The 21411-nt window shown below is 36.9% G+C and overlaps 1 protein-coding gene and 1 long non-coding RNA gene across 3 annotated transcripts in view; one reads left to right on the forward strand and one right to left on the reverse strand.

The window, feature by feature from the left end:
• LDAH (lipid droplet associated hydrolase) overlaps positions 1-14524 on the reverse strand; it is an 82358-nt gene extending 67834 nt beyond the window's left edge. Inside the window, exons 1-2 of one of the 2 annotated variants that reach the window (XR_006722081.2) lie at positions 14435-14524; positions 4239-4394 (exon numbers count right to left, since the gene is read on the reverse strand). Coding sequence is in view for 1 of the 2 variants with exons in the window: in XM_010947380.3 (XP_010945682.1) it covers positions 4239-4392 (154 nt within the window). In the remaining variant the exon portion in view is untranslated. The remainder of the gene's footprint in view (positions 1-4238; positions 4395-14434) is intronic. The other variant, XM_010947380.3, reaches the window with a different exon arrangement.
• A 7-nt stretch (positions 14525-14531) lies between these two features.
• Positions 14532-21411, forward strand: part of LOC123614636 (uncharacterized) — a 161293-nt gene continuing 154413 nt past the window's right edge. Inside the window, exon 1 of the long non-coding RNA XR_006722082.2 lies at positions 14532-16265. This is a non-coding gene — a long non-coding RNA (uncharacterized LOC123614636). The remainder of the gene's footprint in view (positions 16266-21411) is intronic.

Consider the following 21411-nt stretch of genomic DNA (forward strand, 5'->3'; position numbering starts at 1 on the left):
TGTTCTAGAGTGAGTTTCCATATTACCTCCCTTTGCTCATTTCACTACTTAAAGAAAGTCCAAGGATGCTACTGACAGAAATTCTACAACAAAGGTTCACTGGAAAAGAAGAAACTAAATTAAGAGTTCCTCAATCTGTGGATTCCAATAAATCATTCCTCATTATCATTACTAACTTAAAAGTGATTAACTAATTTTGCTAGTTGTATAAGCAAAGTCATTTAAAATGAAATGTTATAGATAGAGGGGCTGGATACAAGGTCTATAGTGGCTTAACAATCCTTGAAATACTGTCATCCTAATTTTCCCCACAGTATAAATAGACTAGGCTCCCAGATAAAACACAATTCTGAACTCCACAAACTACAGAGCAGCACCAGCCTATTAACTTGCACAAACTCCAAGGAAAAGGGCCAAGGGCAGCAAGGAGAATACATGGGAAAATATTAAAAAACCCTAGGAAACGAAATGATCTGAAAATGTCAAAGCACTATAAAACAATGGGACTATAAAAAAACAAATGTTTTAAGCTTCCCTTTCTCTGCAGCATCTTCAATGAATGTTCCCTCTATCTCTCCACATATCTTTTAAAAAATTCTTTTAAAAATTTTCCTTAGTGGGGAGGCAATTAGATTTGTCTGTTTGTTTATTGATTCACTCATTCATTTTTTTTTTAATGGATGTACTGAGGATTGAACCCAGGACCTTGTGCATGCCAAGCACGCACTCTACCACTGAGCTATACCCTCCGCCTCTCCACATATCTTAAACCTGGCTCTCCCCTATGATGGACTCTCTTCCTTTCAAGCCCCTGCAGCAGAGATCTCGCTATTCTCTAACACCTCATATACCTTGACAGCAAAGGCTTTTGCAACGCACTATTCCTAGCACCTAATACAAACGAGTGAGTGAACGAACATCTCTGAGGGGGGAGGTAGAGTGGGCTGCTTGTTCCACTTACTAGTTCACCCTACTGCAACAACCTCTCCTCCTCTAAGACTGAAGCCTTCTACTTCTATCAACTTTTTAGTCACTGTCACACATTCCCTTAAAACCTTTACCCTTAAATGTCAGTTGCACTTGCCATTCCATAATTGGGTGATTTCAAAATCTGGGTGAATTGACTGAGCCAACACCTTTGTCCTATAATTCACTATCTTAATCCAATTCAAAGAACTTCACATACATCCAATTTAAGCAACTAATTCCAATAGCCACACCCTACATCAGTGGTATGCATATCAAAATTCCCTAGAGGGCTTCTTAAAATACAGATTGTTCCCCCTGTCCCCAGCTTCTGGTTCAGAAGGTCTGGGATGGGGCCCCAAACTTGCATTTAAGTTCTTATATGATACTGCTGGTCCTGACAACAAATTTAAGAATCACAGAAATGTGATTTTCATTACCCAGAAATGGTTCAAATTCAAAGCATCCTAACTCTGATAGCCCTTCTCCAGTTCAATCTTCTGCCCTTTTAGACTTCACTCCCAACGTACCTGCTATTTGATCACAGCCCTGCTCAAAATCTATCTACTTGCTCTTGGTCAGTATTCCTTTCATCCTGCATATCTGCTATTTTCAGTGATGACCAATTTCCTCACAAGGCCTCTATCCACCCTCTGTCATCCTTACTCTCCATAGATCACCTCAACTCTTAATTAACAGAGAAAACAGAGGTCAAAAGGCAGGAACTACTCTACTCCCCCTGACACGCCTTCACACTTCTCCATTTCAGTAACCAACTTTACCTCCTTCACTCCAGCCTCAGAAGGATATCCCTTCTCCAGTCCAAGATAATGTTTCTAATGACTTTCTTAACCCTACGCTCTACTATGGCCTCCAAATCCCTGCTTCATCAAATAGCACTTGTCATGCCTATAATTTAAAACTCTCCCTCACGACTGGCAGAGCATATGTAGTTTTAATTTTAATAGCTGCTGACAGGATGCTTTCCAAAAGACTGTTACATCATGGCAGAACCCTAGAAGTTTATTTTCCAAAGAGGTTAAACTAGAGAGAGATTTTGGATCAGAAATCTTAGCCCAGTTGAGAACAGAAGCACTATACTGAAAAGAAACACTGAAACTCCAAGCTCCTTCCCTTGTTCAGCTCTGAACATTGGCAATACCCTTCCACTCCTCAGACAGGACACTTAGAAGACTCCTTCCTGGGCAAAGTGAACAATCCACTGAAAGCTAGAAATCTTCCAATGAAATGCTGGGTCCCTACACAATCACCCTAAGGTGAGGATTACTTAGGGTGACCAACCACCTTGTTCTGCCCATCCTGTAGTCATGGTTTTAGTACTGAAAGTCATGTGTCCTAGAAAACCCCTCAGACTAGGATGGCTAGTCACCCTCAGCATACCTGTAGACAAGCTCCACCCCTGAACACAAGCTTCCAATCAATTTTTTGTGTCTTCCTCTTAAAAATGAAAGGGTAGTCGGAGGGTGGGAAGGGACAGACTGGGATTTCAAAATGTAGAATAGATAAACAAGATTATACTGTATAGCACAGGGAAATATACACAAGATCTTATGGTAGCTAACAGTGACGAAAAAATGTGACAATGAATATATATATGTTCATGTATAACTGAAAAATTGTGCTCTACACTGGAATTTGACATAACATTGTTAAATGACTATAACTCAATAAAAAAAATGTTTAAAAAAAATGAAAGGGTAGTCAAAGATTATCAAACATTTGAGGAAAAACAAAGACTAACACAAACAAACAGAAAAAGGAATGCAGTAAAAACTCTAACAATACAAGAAGCCCTTCCCTCCCCCCCTCAAAAAGATGATAATGCACTCATGAAACAGGAGACTATAAAAAAAAGTAAAGAGAAAACAGAACTCTTAGAATCGAAGTTAAGTTTCTGGTTTAAAAGGGTCCACCAAAATCCAAAATCCAATGTATGAAAAACATCCATACGAAGGTGCCTGATTGTAAAACTTCAGAATCTTAGAACAAAGAAATCTAACTTTTTTTTTTTAGAGGAGAAAGCTTCACATATGAAAGATCAAAAATTAGAATAATGTCATGACTTTTCAAAAACAGCCTGAACCCTGGAAAACAATGAAAATGCTCTCCAACCTAGACGTCTAAGACGTTCTCTGACATGGTAGATCTTTAAAAGATTACTTCCCATGCACCTCTTCTCAAGAAGCTACTAGAAGAGGTACTCCACCGAAAAAAAGGGAACAAACCAAGAAAAGAAAACAGGGGATCTAGGGAACAGAGAATCCAACCCAGGAGAAAAGCGAAAGGAAGCCCCAGGACGGCCTGCGTAGCGGGCCCAGAGAGCAAGCAGTCCAGACCAGAGCTGAAGAACAGAGTTCTGGGGCGGGGAGAGAGCCAGAAACAGAAACACCAAAAAACTGATTACTCAAAATTTTTTTCACTTCTAGAGAATAATTTTAGGATAAATAAGTGATTAAAACATAGGAAACTAAGCAAATAAAAGAGACAATCATCAACCCAGGGAAAACAAAAAAAAAAGAGGATAAAACAAATGTAATCATCATATCCTATATAGATTCAGCTATGCATGATATGATATGATATGATACATAGCTACAGTTTCATTTTTAATCTTTAAGGCTGATATATATATGTGTGTATGTATATATATATGTTTTTTTCAAGTGCACAATTTTTAAAAAGTGCTTTGAACATGTACAATCAAGTATTTACCCCTCACATTCTATGGACACTGATCCAGCAAAAGCCACAAATGACCCAGTTGCCAATTCCCAGAATAAATAAATGTTCTACCATAAACTTATCATCTTGAAATGAGATGGAAAAAAATTATTTAGAAAAATTTCACAAAATATTTGATAAAGTTCTAATTATTCTAAATATTTTTAAAGAAATTTTAAAAAGTAGAACACAAAACTATATGTATGGTATATACTGTGATTTAAATAACATATATAATTTAATATATATAATATAAATGTATAGAAGAAAAACTAAAAGCCCAGCCTCCAAAGTATTAAGGGTTGCTTTTATCAACGGTTTAAGTGATTTTATTTCCTTCCGTAAGATTTTGTGTGTATGTGTGTGAATGCTTTTTCTGTATTTTTTTTAATTGAAGTATAGTCAATTACAGTATGTCAATCTCTGATGTATAACACAATGATTTTTTTATATTTACCAAATTCTCTTTAAATTCATAAATAGTTACAAGTATCTGTATAAAGTGTCCTCATCCAGATTTTTAAACTTACCAGTAATAATGAAAATAAGCAGCTTAGGCTTGTTGGCACTTTGATCATTAACAAGGTCAGTCCAGGGCCCACATTTTAGAACCTGGGTTTCAACTCCACAACATAAAATGTATTCCTCATGCACAGGAATTTCTTCCTCGATTTCTGAGTCCATTTCTAAATCAGGCGAGAAAAACAATATGAAGAGTCACTGAAATGTAAAACCTTGAGCCAAAGACAATATTCAAGAATAAAAAAGACAAAATTCAATACACCTAGAAGGAAATGCCACAAAGAGATACGGGAGATATATGACTATTCAGCTATTCTAGATTACAGGACTGCAAAAAAGAAAAGAAAAGAAAACCACAAGAGTAGGGAGAAACAGGGAGACACGTCTTCAGTGAAATTAAAGACTACAGAGGAGTGTGAATCAAAACAAGATTAATTTTTCCCACAACTCTCCTCTCCAGTCTAAGCTGACAGTGACCATGGCTAACTTCCCCTTTCCCTCTGCTGGAATTCTCTCATAGCTACATGCTCCACCAGTGAGCCAAGTCCCCTCACCTTCACCTGTAAAGACTGGTGAAAACATACAGAGGCTAGGGCTGCTCTTGTATTTTCCCAGACAGAACTGTAAAGAGGGATGGTGAACTCCTTGATAAACTCTAAAAGCTTTTTCCTCTATTAATCCTCTCATCTCAAATTTTGTATTTTATGCAATATTAAAGCACTACATTATTAAATTATGAAATGGGCAGAGAGAAAAAATAGAATATGAAATAACATCAGGAACAATTTCCTATAATAATCAAGATATGTGCAAAAATTCAGTCCTTTATATCACTCCTTCATCTCTGCCTCTGTCTTCTTTGTGTCTATCAACAGGACTACATCTCAAACTTACTGGTCTTCCTGTCCTCCTCTTCAACTATCCATCCTCCTTTCATTCAAAGCCCTCAAGAGCCCAGATTCTAAGTACCCTGAAAGTTTTTTCTCCTCTTACCACTTCACATGGAACTTGCACTCTAGTCTGTCTTGTCCCTGCACTTCTTCGGTGTCTTCATGCTTTTCTGCTTCTATAACTTTGCTAATGTTTTACTCCCCCACTGCCCCCACTTCCGGAATGTTTTCCCCTTTGTGCCAGTTATCAATTTATTACCACCAAATTCATCCTTCAGTGCCTTCTCTGGAAAAATTGATCCAGGCTTTTAAAAATATTTTTCCACTGCCAACTGATATGTTAGCTTTGAAAAGTGTGCTGGAGGAGAGATACTGCAGGAGGAAGGGCTTTCCCCCCCTGGTTTCTATGTACTCTTTCAGCAGATTTTTGGAGCACTTGTCCCCACTGACAAAGCCCCCCTTCCTACCCTCCGCCATGCTCAGGCTGTGAGGTCTCTCTAGAGCAGTGATTTCCAACTGGAGACAATTTTGCCCCCAGAAGACACATGGCAATAAATATCTGAAGACAGTTTCCTTGTCACAATTTGGTGGTGGCAGTGGTGGGGTGTTACTACCACATCTAGTGAGTGGTGGCCAGGGATGCTGCTAAACATCCTACACTGCCCAGGACAGAACCCCCAACAAAGAGTTACTGGCCAAAAAGGGCAATAGTGCCGAGGCTGGAAAAAAACCTTGAATAAAAAATTGACAATTAAAAAGTGGGGACTCCTTTCAAAATTATATTCAAAATATACTGATTGACTAAATAAATAAAAGTATCATCTCACTTTTTCTTGAGGGTTGATTTTTAGTTCACTAATAAATGTCACTGGGGCCCAGTCTCTAAAACTATCACAAAACACAGTATATTTATAAAGGTCTTATGACATTTGTAAAGTGTTAGAAACAACATTAGATTTAGCTGTTATACACAGTATTAGAGCAACACAGAGAGGACACGGCCTAAATTTAAGACTTGCACCAGAAGAGAATTCACGGTTGTTAATTATATTCAACTCACAAATACTCAACTTCAAAGTAAATGACATCTTTGGAGTTTGACTAGTCACAAAGTTAATGGGAATTCAAGTAGACATGAAACCCAAAGAGCCTATAGAAATTGGAAAAGTAACAAAAAAGTAACAACTCTAAAATGCTTCAAGTAAAATACAACTAAGAAACATGAAGTTACTGTGTTCATAAAACATCTTTTTATTTTACTTCCCTACATCTTTTTATTTTACTTCCCTTTTATGTTTCTGAATCTCACATTGCCAAAAAGAAAAAAAAAAGTAAAGAAAAACTTAAGTATAAGAATTCAAATTCTTCCTTACCTAAAAAATCCAAGATTACTGAATGCTGCAAACAACTAGCATATGAAGATGGGGTAATGTATTCTAATATATATTGTTAAAAGCTGATGGCCTCGCCTTCAGCCATCACCTACAAGCTATCTTTAATGATATCAGTTTTGATAAGCAGCAAGACTTAGGCTGGATAAAAACCAAGTGTACAGTGTAGATATAAATTGAAAGACTTAGGCAAGCCTTACTCATTTAAATATAGGTATTCACCTGCTTATATTAATGGATTTCTAACTAGATTTAGTAAAAGAAGTTTTTCCAATTAAATCTTGTACAAACGTACACAACATACAAACAGAAAAGCTGCATTATTCGATCACTATAAATGAGTCTCTTACTCAGCTTTAGCATGCAAATAATGTATGGATTTTATTTTGGCTACTCAGTAAGAATTCTACTTTATCACCCATGTAAGAACTACAAATGATAAAAGTTTTTAAAAACTTGTGTTGCAATGTCCAGACAGTCTTCAAATAAACTATATTACGTTTGAAAGAGAGAAAATGATACTTGTCTTTCAAAGCACTAACAATACCTAAAAATAACTTGCATTATTTATCACATATATAAGGCAGACAAGAAGCTGCTGAAACTTCTTCAAATGACAAAAACTTTATATATATTATAAAATGTAAATTGTGAGCTGTGTTACTGTCCTGCAGTTACACAGAGCAGAGCATACACTTTCCACGTGTCTGTGCCTTGACTGGCAATTAATTGGTGCTACTCCTGGGCACGGTACTAAATGTACTTGTAAAATGTTTAGTGACCAGACAAGTGAAGGTCCAGGCAAGGATCTCACTCTGCACAGCCCCTCCTCTCCCACTGACCTCAATAAAGCCTGTGCTATGGTTTTTTACTTTATTATTTCTTTTATTTCTCTTTATTATTAGTAATACTACTATTTGCTTTTGCTGTGGTTACTGGTAGGTGTCATATGTTCACTGGGGATAACAGTCCTCTGGAAGCATCCTTATTCACATGTCTGATGACTGATTCTGCTTTCAGATAGGTTGTTGGCCAGGAGTATCTACCCATATCCACTCTATATGGTCTCCACATGGACTATTTTGGGCTTGTTCAGAGCATGAAGGCCGGGTGCCAAGAGTAACTATCTCAAGAGGACCAGAAAAAAACTATACCACATTTTAAGACCCAGCCTCAGAAGTCACGTAGCATTACTTTCAAGGTAGCCAAGCTCACCGATATTCAAACGGAGCAAAAATGGACCTAATAGGGTCAAAGTCATATTGTACAAAAAAGTACATGGAATGGGAGTTATGGTTGTGGCTAACTACTGGAAAACACAATCTGTCAAAAGAGGTTAAAAAAAGATAAATTTTAATTCTGCAGAAACTTTCAAATTACACTGATAAGAATTTTTGAACCTTTAAGAGAAAGACAAAGTGTGTATATGTATCTATATATACATACACTTATATACACAACCTTTTAAAAACTGATTTGACTAATCTCATCAATGGTAATCCTATTAACTTCTCCCATTAATATCTTCTCTTCTTTCTCAGAACAGTTTGGGAAAGTATTGTAGGCATAGGGAATCTGATAGTTTTTAAAGGGGGCAAGGATTTAATTAAAGTAGTGCTTTTAAGAAGACTGTGAAACACCCATTTTTGGTAAAAACTCTTACCAAGTGGGTATAGAGGAACTATATCTCTATCTATCTATCTATCTATCTATCTATCTATCTATCTATCTATCTATCTATCTATCTAACTATATATATCTCAATATAATAAAACTAGAAAAAACTATTAAAAAAACTATTAAAAAAAAAAAAAAAGAAGATCATGAAAAACAGAAAAAAACCCAAGACTACCCTAGAGTTTAGAAGCTATCAGAACAACCTAAGCAAGAAAAGAAGGCAAGAGGGGGAAAGAAGGAATGAATGAGAGACAAGTTTGGTAATAATTCAGGATGGGAGGCCAGGATAAGGGAAGTGACAAAGATGACTTGGATTCTGATGCTAAACATGAGGGGAATGGAAATACTGCTCAGGTAAAGAGGGAACAATGAGGGGAGGGGAAGTTAGTTGGAGGAAAGAAAGTTGGATTCAGTTACAAACATAGTTAAGTTTCAAGAAAATAAGTGACAAAGCCAGAAGACAGGTAAACTAAAGTTTAAAAGGCCACAGAACTAAAGTTCCAAAAAGGCCAAAGTAGAAATACGTTTTGTCTGTTTCTTCTTAAAGAGCTCCCTCGTCTTGGCTTCTGTGATATCTCTCAATACTCCTTAAGAACCTTTTCCTCCCCCATTCCCTGTACCTGAAGGTTCTGCCCCTGGCTCTCTTCTCTATGTGCTTTCCCTGAGGTTACATTCACACTGAGAATTAGCCATCTAGAAGAATCCTTTTATAAATATCTATTTCTCCATTCCCCAACCTATTTCTCAAGTTCCTACCAATCCTATTTTTCCAACTACTGAACATCTGTATCTGGGTGCCTCATTGATGTATCAAACTTCATGTGTAAAAATCAAAATCATCTTGTTTCAAAAATAAATCCTACCAATCCTAAATCCTAACTTCTCTGTTCTCCATATAAATAACCATCACTTTCCTGGTTACTAACTCAAGCTTCCTTGATAGCTCCTGTTGTACTCTGGGGGGAATATCCATACAGCAAGGTTTTTTTTTTTTTTTTTTTTTTTTTATAGGCCAGCAAAAGAATAAAAAAGAAAAATTAGAAATGGGCACGAACTAAGATATGTAAAGTCATGTGAGCCAGAGGGGAATGTTTCAAGAAAGGCGCTGGTAATGAATTTTTAAAAATATATAAATGTTAAAGAGCAAGAAGACAGAGGCAATACTAAGAACTCACATTTTAAGTGTACTTTCTATAAGCCAGGCACTGTGCTAAATGCTTTATAAATATTATATTATTTAATCCTTTACAACAATCCTATGAGATGAGTACAATTATTTCCAACAAAACATGTGAGGAGAAAAATGATTGAAAGACACCAAGGAATTTGCCTAGGGTCACACAACTAGTAAGCTAGAATGTGGAAGAGCTAGAATTTGAACCCAGATGTCTGAATGACTCCAGAGCTCGTATTCTTTGTTTCAAAGTTTTAACTTGTTATACACATATATAATTTGATTTAAATGGATAAAATAGATGTAATATATGCTAGGATTTTTTTAATGGTCAATTTTTTATTATTAATTAATTTTTTATTGAGGTATAGTTGACATATATAGAAATTCTATTATTTAATCAAAGGATATAAACATTTTTATGGCTTTTGGAATCATGATAAATTTACTTTATCAATTTGTTCTGGTATCAAAGTAAGAATGTATATCAGATTGACTACATTTTTTTGGTCATGAGGCATTATAATTCTTTAAAAACCTCACTAATTAAATAGACCAATATTTAATTTCCATTTCTTTAAATATTAGTAGAATTATTTTTCAGTCTTTTGTATGTCACATCTCTAACTCTCCTCACCTCCATGTGTATCTCTCCTAAATCCATGTTATTAATTTAATATAAAGTTTTCCATATTTTTAAAGATTATACACCAATATACCTAAGCATTTAAATACATTTTAATAAATATGAGTTGACAGTGTTTGATAAACAGCATATTATACACACTTCTATACACTCTGCTTTCACACTTAGTAACACATGAAAATCCTGCAAGTCAAATAGTATAATTCTAATTCATTATTTTTAATGGTTCTACAATGTGGATACATCCTAATTCATATGACCATTTCCCTGTAGACACACTCAATTGGCTCCCAGTGTTTTGGAACAATGCTGTAATAAGTACTCTTAAATCCCTAACTTCTTCTGACATGTATCCATATATACCAGATCTTTTGTTTCTAATGTCCAGATTCCCAAATTTGGAATAACTGGGTTGAATTTTAATAGGTATTGGCAGATTGCTTTCCAATAAGAGTACAAGAATCACATTTCTTCTAGCAATCTAAGATGGCATCTTTCCCCCTACAATCCTATCATCAATAAGTGGTATCATTACTTTTAATTCATGTAGTCTTTGGGTATAAAGTATCTCTACTCTTTACTTTGTATTTCTCTGACTACTAGCATATTTGAACATCTTTTCATGTTTGCTGGCCTTCTTGGACTCTCTTTCCTGTGGATTGTCTATTCATACCCTTTGCCCAGCTTCCAAGTTGGTTATTTACCTTTTTCTTATTGGTGTGGGAGAACTTCATATACTGCTCGTATTAACCCTTTTCTGGGCCCATATATTTAACATATAGCTTCCTAAATGTTTATTTTAATTTTTATTATTCTAGCTTATACACTTAAACTTCTAATTATCTGTATAAGGATCCAAGTTTGTTTTCTTTACAATAGAGAGCTACTTTTGCAAATACCATTTAATTTAAAAAAAATTCATCTTTTCACCACTGAATTAAAACACAATCTTTTTCATATATTAAATTTTCATACTTAATGGGAATAACTTATTAACCACAGGGCTATAATGTCAATTCATCTGGCAACTGGGTCCTTGATTAATTTTAATTTATTTGGTAAGGGAAGAAATCAAACCAATAAAATCAAGAGTCAACATTACCTAAATCTCTCACAGACAAGCAAAAACTAAAAGAGTTTAGCAACACTAAACCCATTCTAAAAGAAATATTGACAGGTCTACTCTAAATAGAAAAGCAGGATGCTACAAAAATGAGAAACTCATAACTGGAAAGGAGATAACTGCCATGAATTACAAAAAGAATAAACACAAAATTGTAGAAGAAGACATCTAAATCATTAAGAGTGGGAGAGGGAAGCAAGGAAAGCCACTGTGGAAAACAGCATGGAGATTCCTCAAAAGACTAGGAATAGACTTACCATACGACCCAGGAATCCCACTCATGGGCATATAACCAGAAGGAACCCTACTTCAAAATGACACCTGCACCCCAATGTTCATAACAGCACTATTTACAATAGCCAAGACATGGAAGCAGCCTAGATGTCCATCAACAGATGACTGGATAAAGAAGATGTGGTATATTTATACAATGGAGTACTATTCAGCCACAAAACCCGACAACATAACACTATTTGCAGCAACATGGATGTTCCTGGAGAATGTCATTCTAAGTGAAGTGAGCCAGAAAGAGAAAGAAAAATACCATATTAGATTGCTTATATGAGGAATCTAAAACAAACAAACAAAACATAAATACAAAACAGAAACAGACTCATAGACATAGAATACAAACTTGTGGTTGCCAAGGGGGTGGGGGGTAGGAAGGGACAGACTGGGATTTTAAAATGCAGAACAGATAAACAAGATTATACTGTATAGCACAGGGAAAAATATACAAGATCTTGTGGTAGCTCATAGCAAAAAAAAAAGTGACAATGAATATATACATGTTCATGTATAACTGAAAAATTGTGCTCTACACTAGAATTTGACATAACATTGTAAAATAACTATTATTCAATAAAAAAAGTAAAACAAACAAACAAACAAAACAAAACAGTACCTAAATCTCAAGTATGGCCACTGAAAGTTTCTGTTGTACTTAAAAATCATCAGTGTTATTCAAGGGAAAAAGGGGGAGAATACGGAGCTTTCTGAATCTGCAACTATATCACAAAACCCCTTTAAAAGTTTTAACGAGCAACTGTAAATTTTTCATTTCATTTTGATTCTTGATTTCTTTTTTCTAGAATTTCAAAATTCCCACTCTGCTTACTCGTGGGATACTACAATTTGCTATTTACCAGGGCCTAAATCTCCTTCTTCATTTCCTTCCCTACTTCCCTTTTATTAGAGTTTCTAACAAGACATTGCCTGGAACAAAGAAAGAAAATTTATATATGTTCATTTTGCTTCTGCTAATTACAGTGATAACTTTGCAGAGGAGGTTAAAAACTTGAGTAAGATGATTAGTTTATATACACGAATAATCTAAAGCTATCATCAATTTTGCATGGAAATTACATGGATATTCTAAGCAGCCCTCTAAATAGTAAAGGATAAAATGCTTTCAGAAAGTTAAGAATGAAATGTAATTATAGAATTAAAAAATATAATAAATTTTTTAAAACTTGGTGGACGCGTTCAATAGTAGAGTTGAACTGACAGACAGAATCAGTGAATTGGAAGATATGTCAATAGAATTTACTCAATCGAACAAGATGAAAACAGACTTAAAAACAAAAATCAGCAGGATCTCAGGGACTTGTAGGAAAATAACAAACGACCTAACATTGTAAACCAGTCTCAGGGGAAAAGGAGAAAGAGCATGGGGCTGAAAATTTATTTTAAAAAATGGATTAAAAACTTCTCTAATTTGGCAAAACACACAAAACCTACAGATTCAAGAAGCTGAGTTAATCCCAAATAGGATAAATACAAAGAAATACCAAAGAAATACAAAGTATATCATAGCCAAACTTCAGAAAACTAAAAACAAAGAAAAAAAAACCTAAAAAGCAGTCAGAGAAAAATGACATATTACCTATAGGGGAACAATAATTCAAATGTCCGCAGACTTCTCATCAGAAACCAGGGAAGCCAGAGAGTAGTGGCACAATTTTTCAAGTGCTGAAGGAAAGTAACTCTCAACCCCAAATTCCATATCAGAAGAAACTATCCTTACTATCCTTCAAGTATGAAGGGGAAATAAAGATATTCTCAGATGAAGAAAAATAAAAGGAATTTGTCACTAACAGACCTATCCTTAGCAAGTTCTTCTAAAGGAAATTCTCCAAACAGAAAGGAATACATGAATAAGGTTTAACTTCAGAAAAAAAGAACAACGGAATAGGTAAAAGCAGTTTTAAGTATCATGGATTATGTTTCCCCTCATGAGTTTCTTTAATCATATTTGATGGCTGAAGCAAAGTTTAGTGTGGTGCTCAATGTATATATAGGTAATCTGACAATTACATTTTAAAAATGGAAAGGCTAAAAGGACCTAAATGTAAATAAGGTTTCTATACTTCACTTAAGGTAGTAAAATGTCAATACAAAGGTAGTCTGTGTGATGTTATGTATATATACTGTCATACCTAGGGCAACCATGAAATAAAAAAGTATACTAAAAGATATACTCAAAAACACCGTAAGTCAAATAAAATTCTAAAGAGCACTTAAGTAACCTACAAGGAGGCAAGAAAAGAGAAACAGAAGAATGATAACAGAAGCAGCGAACAAAAAACAAGTAATAAAATGGCTGAATTAAGCCTTAACATATTAATAATCACTTTAAATACATATGGTCTAATTGTACCAGTCAAAAGTCTCTACTGGTAGAATGGATTTAAAAAGAAAATGAACCTCAAACAAGTGGTTGGAGGTGGGGGGGGGTGACAAATTCAGAGATTGGTTCAAGAGTCAGTTCTCAACGGTACCTCGTGTAACAAATTAGAGGCGTGGGGGAAGTTGACCCTGCTGAGAAACTTGATTCCAAACCAAAAGAGCCCGTAATGATCCCATTAATGGACAAGGTGGGAAACTGAGACCCACGGAGGGAAGACAGTGATTTGCCCAGGGCTAAAGGCTTGACTGGTACAAGAACTTAGACCTTTGTAGTTCTCCTCCCAGACTTTGGTCCCTGCTAGTCACTTCTTCCCGGCCAGTCGCCCAACGTCCTGGACCCTACTCCCCAGAGGGGCTACCATAAGACTCCGCACAGGCGGGCGGCGGTCAGCAGTACAATGGTACGTTCCCGCTGGGCCCGCAGCCAAAAACTACGGTCAAAGCGGTCCCGAACCCTCCAGCAGTTTCAGCACTGTTATTCACACCCCTGCGGGCCGTCTGGCCAAGGGCAGCCCGGGATCTGAGAGAAGCCAGAGAAAGGGCTCCGATTCCCGCGTGCCTGCCCGGCTGTCCTTCCTCTTACAAAGTCCCCGAGAACGGGAGGTAGTACCTCACCTGTCCGACTAAAAGGCAGCGAGCGTGCTGTACCACGACCGTCTTGGTTAGGAGACACCGGGACCGGAAGTCCCGCCTTCCTCTGACGTCACAGCGCCGCGCCGCGCTCAGCTCCGGGGAACTGGCGCCTTTCAGGACCGACTATGTGGCGGTGGCTGTGAGATTGTTGGCCCTGTGGCCCAGAAGCTGTAGCTGTGCTGTAACTTTCTCTTCCCTTACATTTGACTTTCATTCAACTCTTGTTTCAGTCGTCCTTGATATGCTTCCTGCTTCCCTTCCTCCTTTCTCCATTTCTCCCCCATTTTTAACTCTGCCCGTGTTTTCCTACCTCCGTTACTGGTTGTATCTCTTTTTGTCCCTTCTCCACAGACACAGGAAAGTTGGTTCTCAGTTGACCTGTTTATTGACATTGGTATGCCTAGCCTCTGCTACCAGACCCTTTAGCAAAATGCTGAAGATGCTTATTCCAGAGGTATTTCGAGCTTACCACACCCAAACTCCATGAAGACGAAGGTCATAGTCATCTTCTGAACTGTTGGCATCCTCAGCACCTGGCACTTAATAGGTGAGAGGCTTATATCTGTCCAAAAATGCAATAGAGAGTACCAGGTAGTTTTATTCACAGAGAGAAGCAGGCAAGTAGACTCAGACAAGTAGAATCAGTAATCTTACCCACACACAGAAAAGAAGACTTGATCCTTTTGTATTCAAAGTTTTAATGATAAAGCACCACCTCCCAACCAGTTGTTTGAAGTTGACTGGTGCTTCATTACCTTCTCTATTTCCAGTTTACTTCCTAAATATAATAGTTAACCCAGTGAGTTTAGAAAATGCCACTCACTGTGCTGAGAGCGTCTCATGAATCAACTCATTTTTAATCCTCACAGCAACCGCAATGAGGTCAGTATTAACACGTGACCATAGAGTTTGGAAACATGGACAAATGCACAAAATAAATGAATGATTACAGTAAAAAGACATGAGATGTTCATGGTGGTGTCCCTCATTACTAATTCCAATGAGTATGGTTCACTAATGCAGCAATTCTTTGAATTCTTGCATGAGCATTTATGGTGCATTGCTCAAGTGATTTATGTTTCTGATTTCATTAAATAAGCCTGTGCCAGAAAAATTAACCAAACAAGTTCTATCTTTTTAAAATATCTTTCCAGACCTTTGGCCACTCTGTTATTATCCCCATTTTGCCCATAGGGTAAAATGAGGCACAGAGAAATTAACTTGCCCAAAGTCATTTGGCAGAGCCAGCCTCTGCTACCTATATACTACCTTATGCTTGGGTGAGTTCCCACTACCCCTGCTGTGGTTGAAGCACTTATTCTTTCACATCTAAACTATGTGAAGCAGCCTCCTAATTGTTTTCCATGTCTTTTCTCTTTCCTTGCTGTTTCCAGAATGCTCATGCTATTCAGTAAAATTTTCAGGCTTTTGCACGCACTGTTCTCTCTGCCTGCTCTCTCTTCTCCCTCTCGTCCCCACTCCCTCCATCTTCCCCTGACTAGCTCCAACACATGATGTGAGGTTCACTTTTGAATAGCTTTCCTTGATGCTCCCAGGTGTGATTAAGTCCCTCCTTAATGCTCCTCTATCACCATTTGCATTCTTCTATTAGGCTCTTTTTTTGTCTTCAGTGATACTGTGAAGTCCTAGAGGACAAGTACCTCTTCCTTCTTTCATCTTTGTATTACCTAGGGCTAGAATACAGTCTGTTACATGGTAAACATTCTGTAAATTTATGTTTAAACAACCCCACTCAAGTAGCAGAGGGGAGTGCTCTGTGAGATCTATAGAACCCATTTGGCACATGTTCCAGGTAAGTTAAACTTGTATCGTGGAGCTTTCATGTGTACAGTTAACCTAACAACATGGGGGTTAGGGACGTCAACCCTCCACATAGTTGAAAATCTGAGTATAATTTATAGTGAGCCCTTTGTATCCATGGTTCCTCTGTATCTGCAGTTCCACATCTATAGGTCCAACCAACCATGAATAGTGTAGTACTGTGGTATTTACTATTGAAAAAATCCACGTGTAAGTGGACCTCTGAAGTTCAAGCCCATGTGGGACCTCTGCAGTTCAAGCCCACTGTATATCTTCTTCTCCACACTACTTTCCAAATCCAGTTTAGACAAGGATTGTCCTGCAAATCGTGCTTCATACAATCCTCAAAGACTGCTAAAATTCTTGTTCATGTATTCATTTACTTGAAGGTCTAGGGTATTTTGAAATCAAATCATCTCTTCTAGTGTTATTCTCCATCAGTGCTTCTCAAGTTTTAGTGTGCATAAGAATCACCTGGAGAGTTTATTGGAATAGAGATTCCAATTTAGTAATTTTTGAGTGGGGCCTAGAATTTGCATTTCAAACATTCAGAGATGCTGCTGCTAACTGCTGCTGCTACTACTACTGCTGGTCCTCAGATGATGCTTTTAGTAGCTCTGCCCTGTATGATAGTCATAGAGAAAATGCACATCTGTTTCACCATAATTCTTCCATCCCCAGGCTACATGACAGAATTATGGCTGTATGGCTCATACAATTTATGTTGCACACTGAAGAGTCATTAGTGCTGTTCAGATAGTTTCGACTTTCTAGGCACTTGGTAGGATTGCACTTCTCTTATGGTTGGTCCAGATCAACTATGCAGGGATCTTTAAAGCTAACTCCTAGAAACTGCCACAGTAGTTGGGGATACTTTAGTGGAAGTAAGAGAGCAGTTGGGGACACTGCAGAAGGGATGGAGGGCCCACAATAGCAGTAAGAGTGAGACAGAGAAGTGGGTAATTCTTAGATCTTTATGATAGAAAAGAGTATTTCTGGTGGATGTTATGAGAATGTTAGAAGGACCTGCACTTATTAATGAAATATGTTCCCATCTTCTTACTATTCCATTACACAGAAAGTTGAAACTCTTAGTTTAGACACTCTTTGCACTAAAATTAGATAGATTGCAGATTATGTAAAAAGGAGCAAGAGAAAGAAAAAGGAAAAAAAAAGAGCAAGGAAATAAAATAATCAAAGACTTATTTCTAAGTGTAGGAAACATTAATCTTGAATAGATTTCTAGTGATAGAACTACTAGTCAAAAATATCAGTGAATTTTGAATTGTGGTTTTCTACTGGTTCTAATAGTTAATTTTCTGATTTGTAAATCTTTAAGTATAGATAACTCTGAATGCTTATAAACACACCATTGCTTCCTGCAGCCTCCATAACATTGCTCTGGTGTACCCTAAGATCCACATAAATGTCTTTTTTAAAAGATTTTAGGTCAAGAAAATAGATCCACATAATGATTCATTTTAAACATAGATTAAAAATCAGTATCTAAAAATGGACAAAACCACATTTACCTCCCATATTATAGTTATACTGTTCCTCCTGGCATTTAGTCATGCAGAGACCCAAAGAGATAGATGGTCCTAAAAGCCAGCACAGCCGTGAGCTGTGAGACTTGGAGAGTCTCCCTATAAGACTGTTCACCAAAGCACTGCTTTCATAGAGCACTTGGCTTATAAAAAGAATGAACTAAAAAAAAAATCTGGCAAACATTAACATTTAGATGTTCAGGCCATCAATGGTAATACTATATATGTGTGTGTGTGTATATATATATATATATATATATATATATATATATAAGAGACTAAAATAATATTTTTATTTTTAAACTTTCAAGGTCATTCACCATATGTAATATAACTGCAACTGCAAATGTTTAGTTGTAATCCATTGATATAATCCATTAGTTCCCCTCAATGAAACCACACCATAAAGAAGCTTTTAGTGGCAGGACAGCGTATGGTAAGGATAAGAAAAATACGGGGAATGTCGTTCAACTATCTCTATAAATTAAAAACAAAGTAGAGATTGGGACTGGCTACAGATGAATATTCCCTTAGAGTATAGGATTTTCCCACTTTATTGGATTCCTCAGAAACTAATTGCTCTGTTCAACAAGGCTTTTGTGGGCTAATTATACTGCTACAGGACTTTTACAAATCATTCCTTCTAATTTTTTAATGGAGACTTTATATTCCCCAGTAAAATAAGAATGGAATTTTTCATAAATCGTAATGTCTTTCTGTATTATCCGTCTATCCATAGACTGAGTAGTGGCCCTCCAAAGATATCCATGTCCTAATCCCTGGAACTTGTGAATATTCTACATTACATGACAAAAAGGGCTTTGCAGATGTGGTTAAGACATTCGTATCCTGTGTTAGGGATCTTGAGAATGGGGAGAGTAGCCTGGATTATCCAGGTAGGCCCAGTGTAATCACAAGGTGTCATATAAGAGGGAAGCAGGAGGACGAGGGTCAGAGAAGATAATGTAACAATGGAAGCAGAAGGAGAGTTTAGAAAATGTAATGGTGGAAGCAGCATAGTCAGCTCAAACGATGCTTTGCTGCTGATATGAAGATGAGGGAAGGGGCCACAAACCAAGGAATGCAGGCAGCCAATAGCTGGAAAAAGCAAGGAACTGGCTTCTCCCCTAGGCCTTCCAGACAGAACGCAGCTTGCCACCACCTTGACTTTAGCCTAGTGAAACTGATTTTGAAGTTCTGACCTCCAGAATTGTAAGGTAATAAGTTTGTGTTGTTTTAAGCCATCGAGTTTGTGGTAATTTGTTGCAGCAGCAATAGAAAATTAATATACCAACTAAGTAAAGGCTTAGAACATTTCTGTTTTGTAAACAAGTGAATAATATTAGCCAGGTAGAATTCTATCTTCAAGGTACTAGCTGTTACCAAAATACTGTGACCTCTTACTTCCACTAAATGTGGCAGAAGCCCATTTCCCTTTCATTGCTCCTCTGATCTGCTATTTGTTGAATTCGTGCGGTACCATTTTATTCAAGGGACTTGAGCAATTGCATAACTGCATATTTTGGCATTGGTAGTGCTAGGATCTTGGAACCAATCCCCCATGGATACCAAGAGAGGACCATTCCTGTTTCATGTGACAAGTATTTAGTTTTAAGAGAGAAAGCTAACTGACTAATTTATGTTTTCCTTTAATGTTTGGATTTTTTTGATCTTAGCCATGTGTATTAGTTTTTAACATTTGAAGTTTAAAAATGCATTATGTTGTGACCTTAAAAACTGCAAAGGAATCCTATTCTCAGCCCAAACCAACCAGGCTAACATATTTGTTTCACATTCTCATTAGCAGCCTTAATGAGGCCCAGGCCTACGACTGAGCTGTCTCTGAATTACCCAATAGAGATATTCTCCACAGTGCTGAGTACCACACAACAGAGGAACTAAACTGTCATTTATTCTCTTGCTCTGTTATAATGGTTTCTCTGTTCAACTTTTGCTTTCTTGGATTTAGATCCGTTTAAAGGGGTCTCATGCTTGCCTGTCTTTTCATAGTCTAGTTCCTGAAAACCAAAAGGTAGTGGCATCTTTAGGGTTCATTTTCATTTATGATTTTCTTTAGTATTCCTTGCTGAAATTGATGGAGTTAAACAAAAATTTAAAAGAAATGTTGAATTTCCAATATTATTAAGGCATCTTAACTTTTAGTTTTAGCATCATCCATTTTTGTAACATTTCAGAAAGGTTAGGAAATCACATTCATTTTCCTTTTCTCTCTTTCTCTTTTTTTTGGGGGAGGGGTGAAGGGAATTGTTTCCCCAGATGGTCAAATTGAGATATCAAGCCCAAAGAGTATCTGTGGGGACTGAGTAGATGCATGAACTTTTGGCTGCCCACATCTGACCTTCTCCCTATGCTTGGGGAAACATTCTATGTAATAAATCTTGTAACATCCTAAGCATTGTGCTGTGCTTGGTTCAAGATAACTCCTTCTAGCTGAGGAAATGAGATTATCCCACATAAAACTGTCCTAATTTGGTAGACAAGCTCATCATCAGGTGCTATATTGAATAGCATGCTCTTAAGAGTTAGAAGATGGGGGATTCACTAAACTACAAATTGGCTAAGAAAAGCTTTTGACTGAAGGGAATTTTTGAGTCCTGCTTTGAAAGATAGTTACTATCTGCATAAAGGAGAAAGAAAATGGCATTCTAGATGAGATTAATTTAACAAACTATATTAAATGGTCTACATAGCATGATCCAGTTGAGAAAAGTTAACTGTCGTCTCAACTTTGCACGATCAAGACTAAAAATATTTTACTGCAAGTATTTTCACTAAGGTTTTGCACAATTTCTGCTAAAGAATTGCCCTGTGCTCCTTCATGTCCATTTCAACACCCTTTCCAAAGCTCTGTGGCCTTACATATCTCATGCCCTCTGCCTGGAATGCCATTTTCTTCCCTGGTAGCCTGACCACATTAGCCCAGGAAATTCCTACACAGCTTTCAACACTCAAACATCACTGTCGTAACTTTCCTATGCAAAATTAGGCTCTTCATACTTCAGTATGAATCTCTAACAGTTTAGGACTTTCAAAGAAAGAGCAACAATATTATTATCACACCACATGAAATTAGCAATAATGAATATTTTTAATGTCCAGATCACGTTCAATTTCTCTAAAATGGATTTAGCTGACTGGTTACAATCTGGGGCTTCTGAGACAATAAGTGTGTATATTTTACCATTGGAGTACATTAATGTTGTCATTTAATCTCACTGCAGAGCCTCTGATGGCCTGTTTTATACAGCATAGCAAGGACAAAATTTTAAATGGAAAATAAAATGTAGATAAGATAAAATTTTAGCTTTGAGCATGAATTATTGCATGGCCTTGGATTTATTAAATAATGTACTCTTAAGCAAGTTTATAGCCTTCTGGGGGCAAAATCCATTTTGTCCACCAGTGGACCTAGAAGGACACCCAAAGAGCAGTTATTGGTGGAATAGTCTCCTGAGGGTAGGAGCAAGACTGTCCTACTGGGTCTCTCTCTTGACTGATATAGACCATAGGCTAATAGTCAAACCAAATGAATTTTTTAAAACAACAAAACCAACAAGCTGGAATAGAATT

Source organism: Camelus bactrianus, chromosome 15 (assembly GCF_048773025.1).
Source record: "Camelus bactrianus isolate YW-2024 breed Bactrian camel chromosome 15, ASM4877302v1, whole genome shotgun sequence".
In the NCBI taxonomy this organism is placed as follows: Eukaryota; Metazoa; Chordata; class Mammalia; order Artiodactyla; family Camelidae; genus Camelus; species Camelus bactrianus.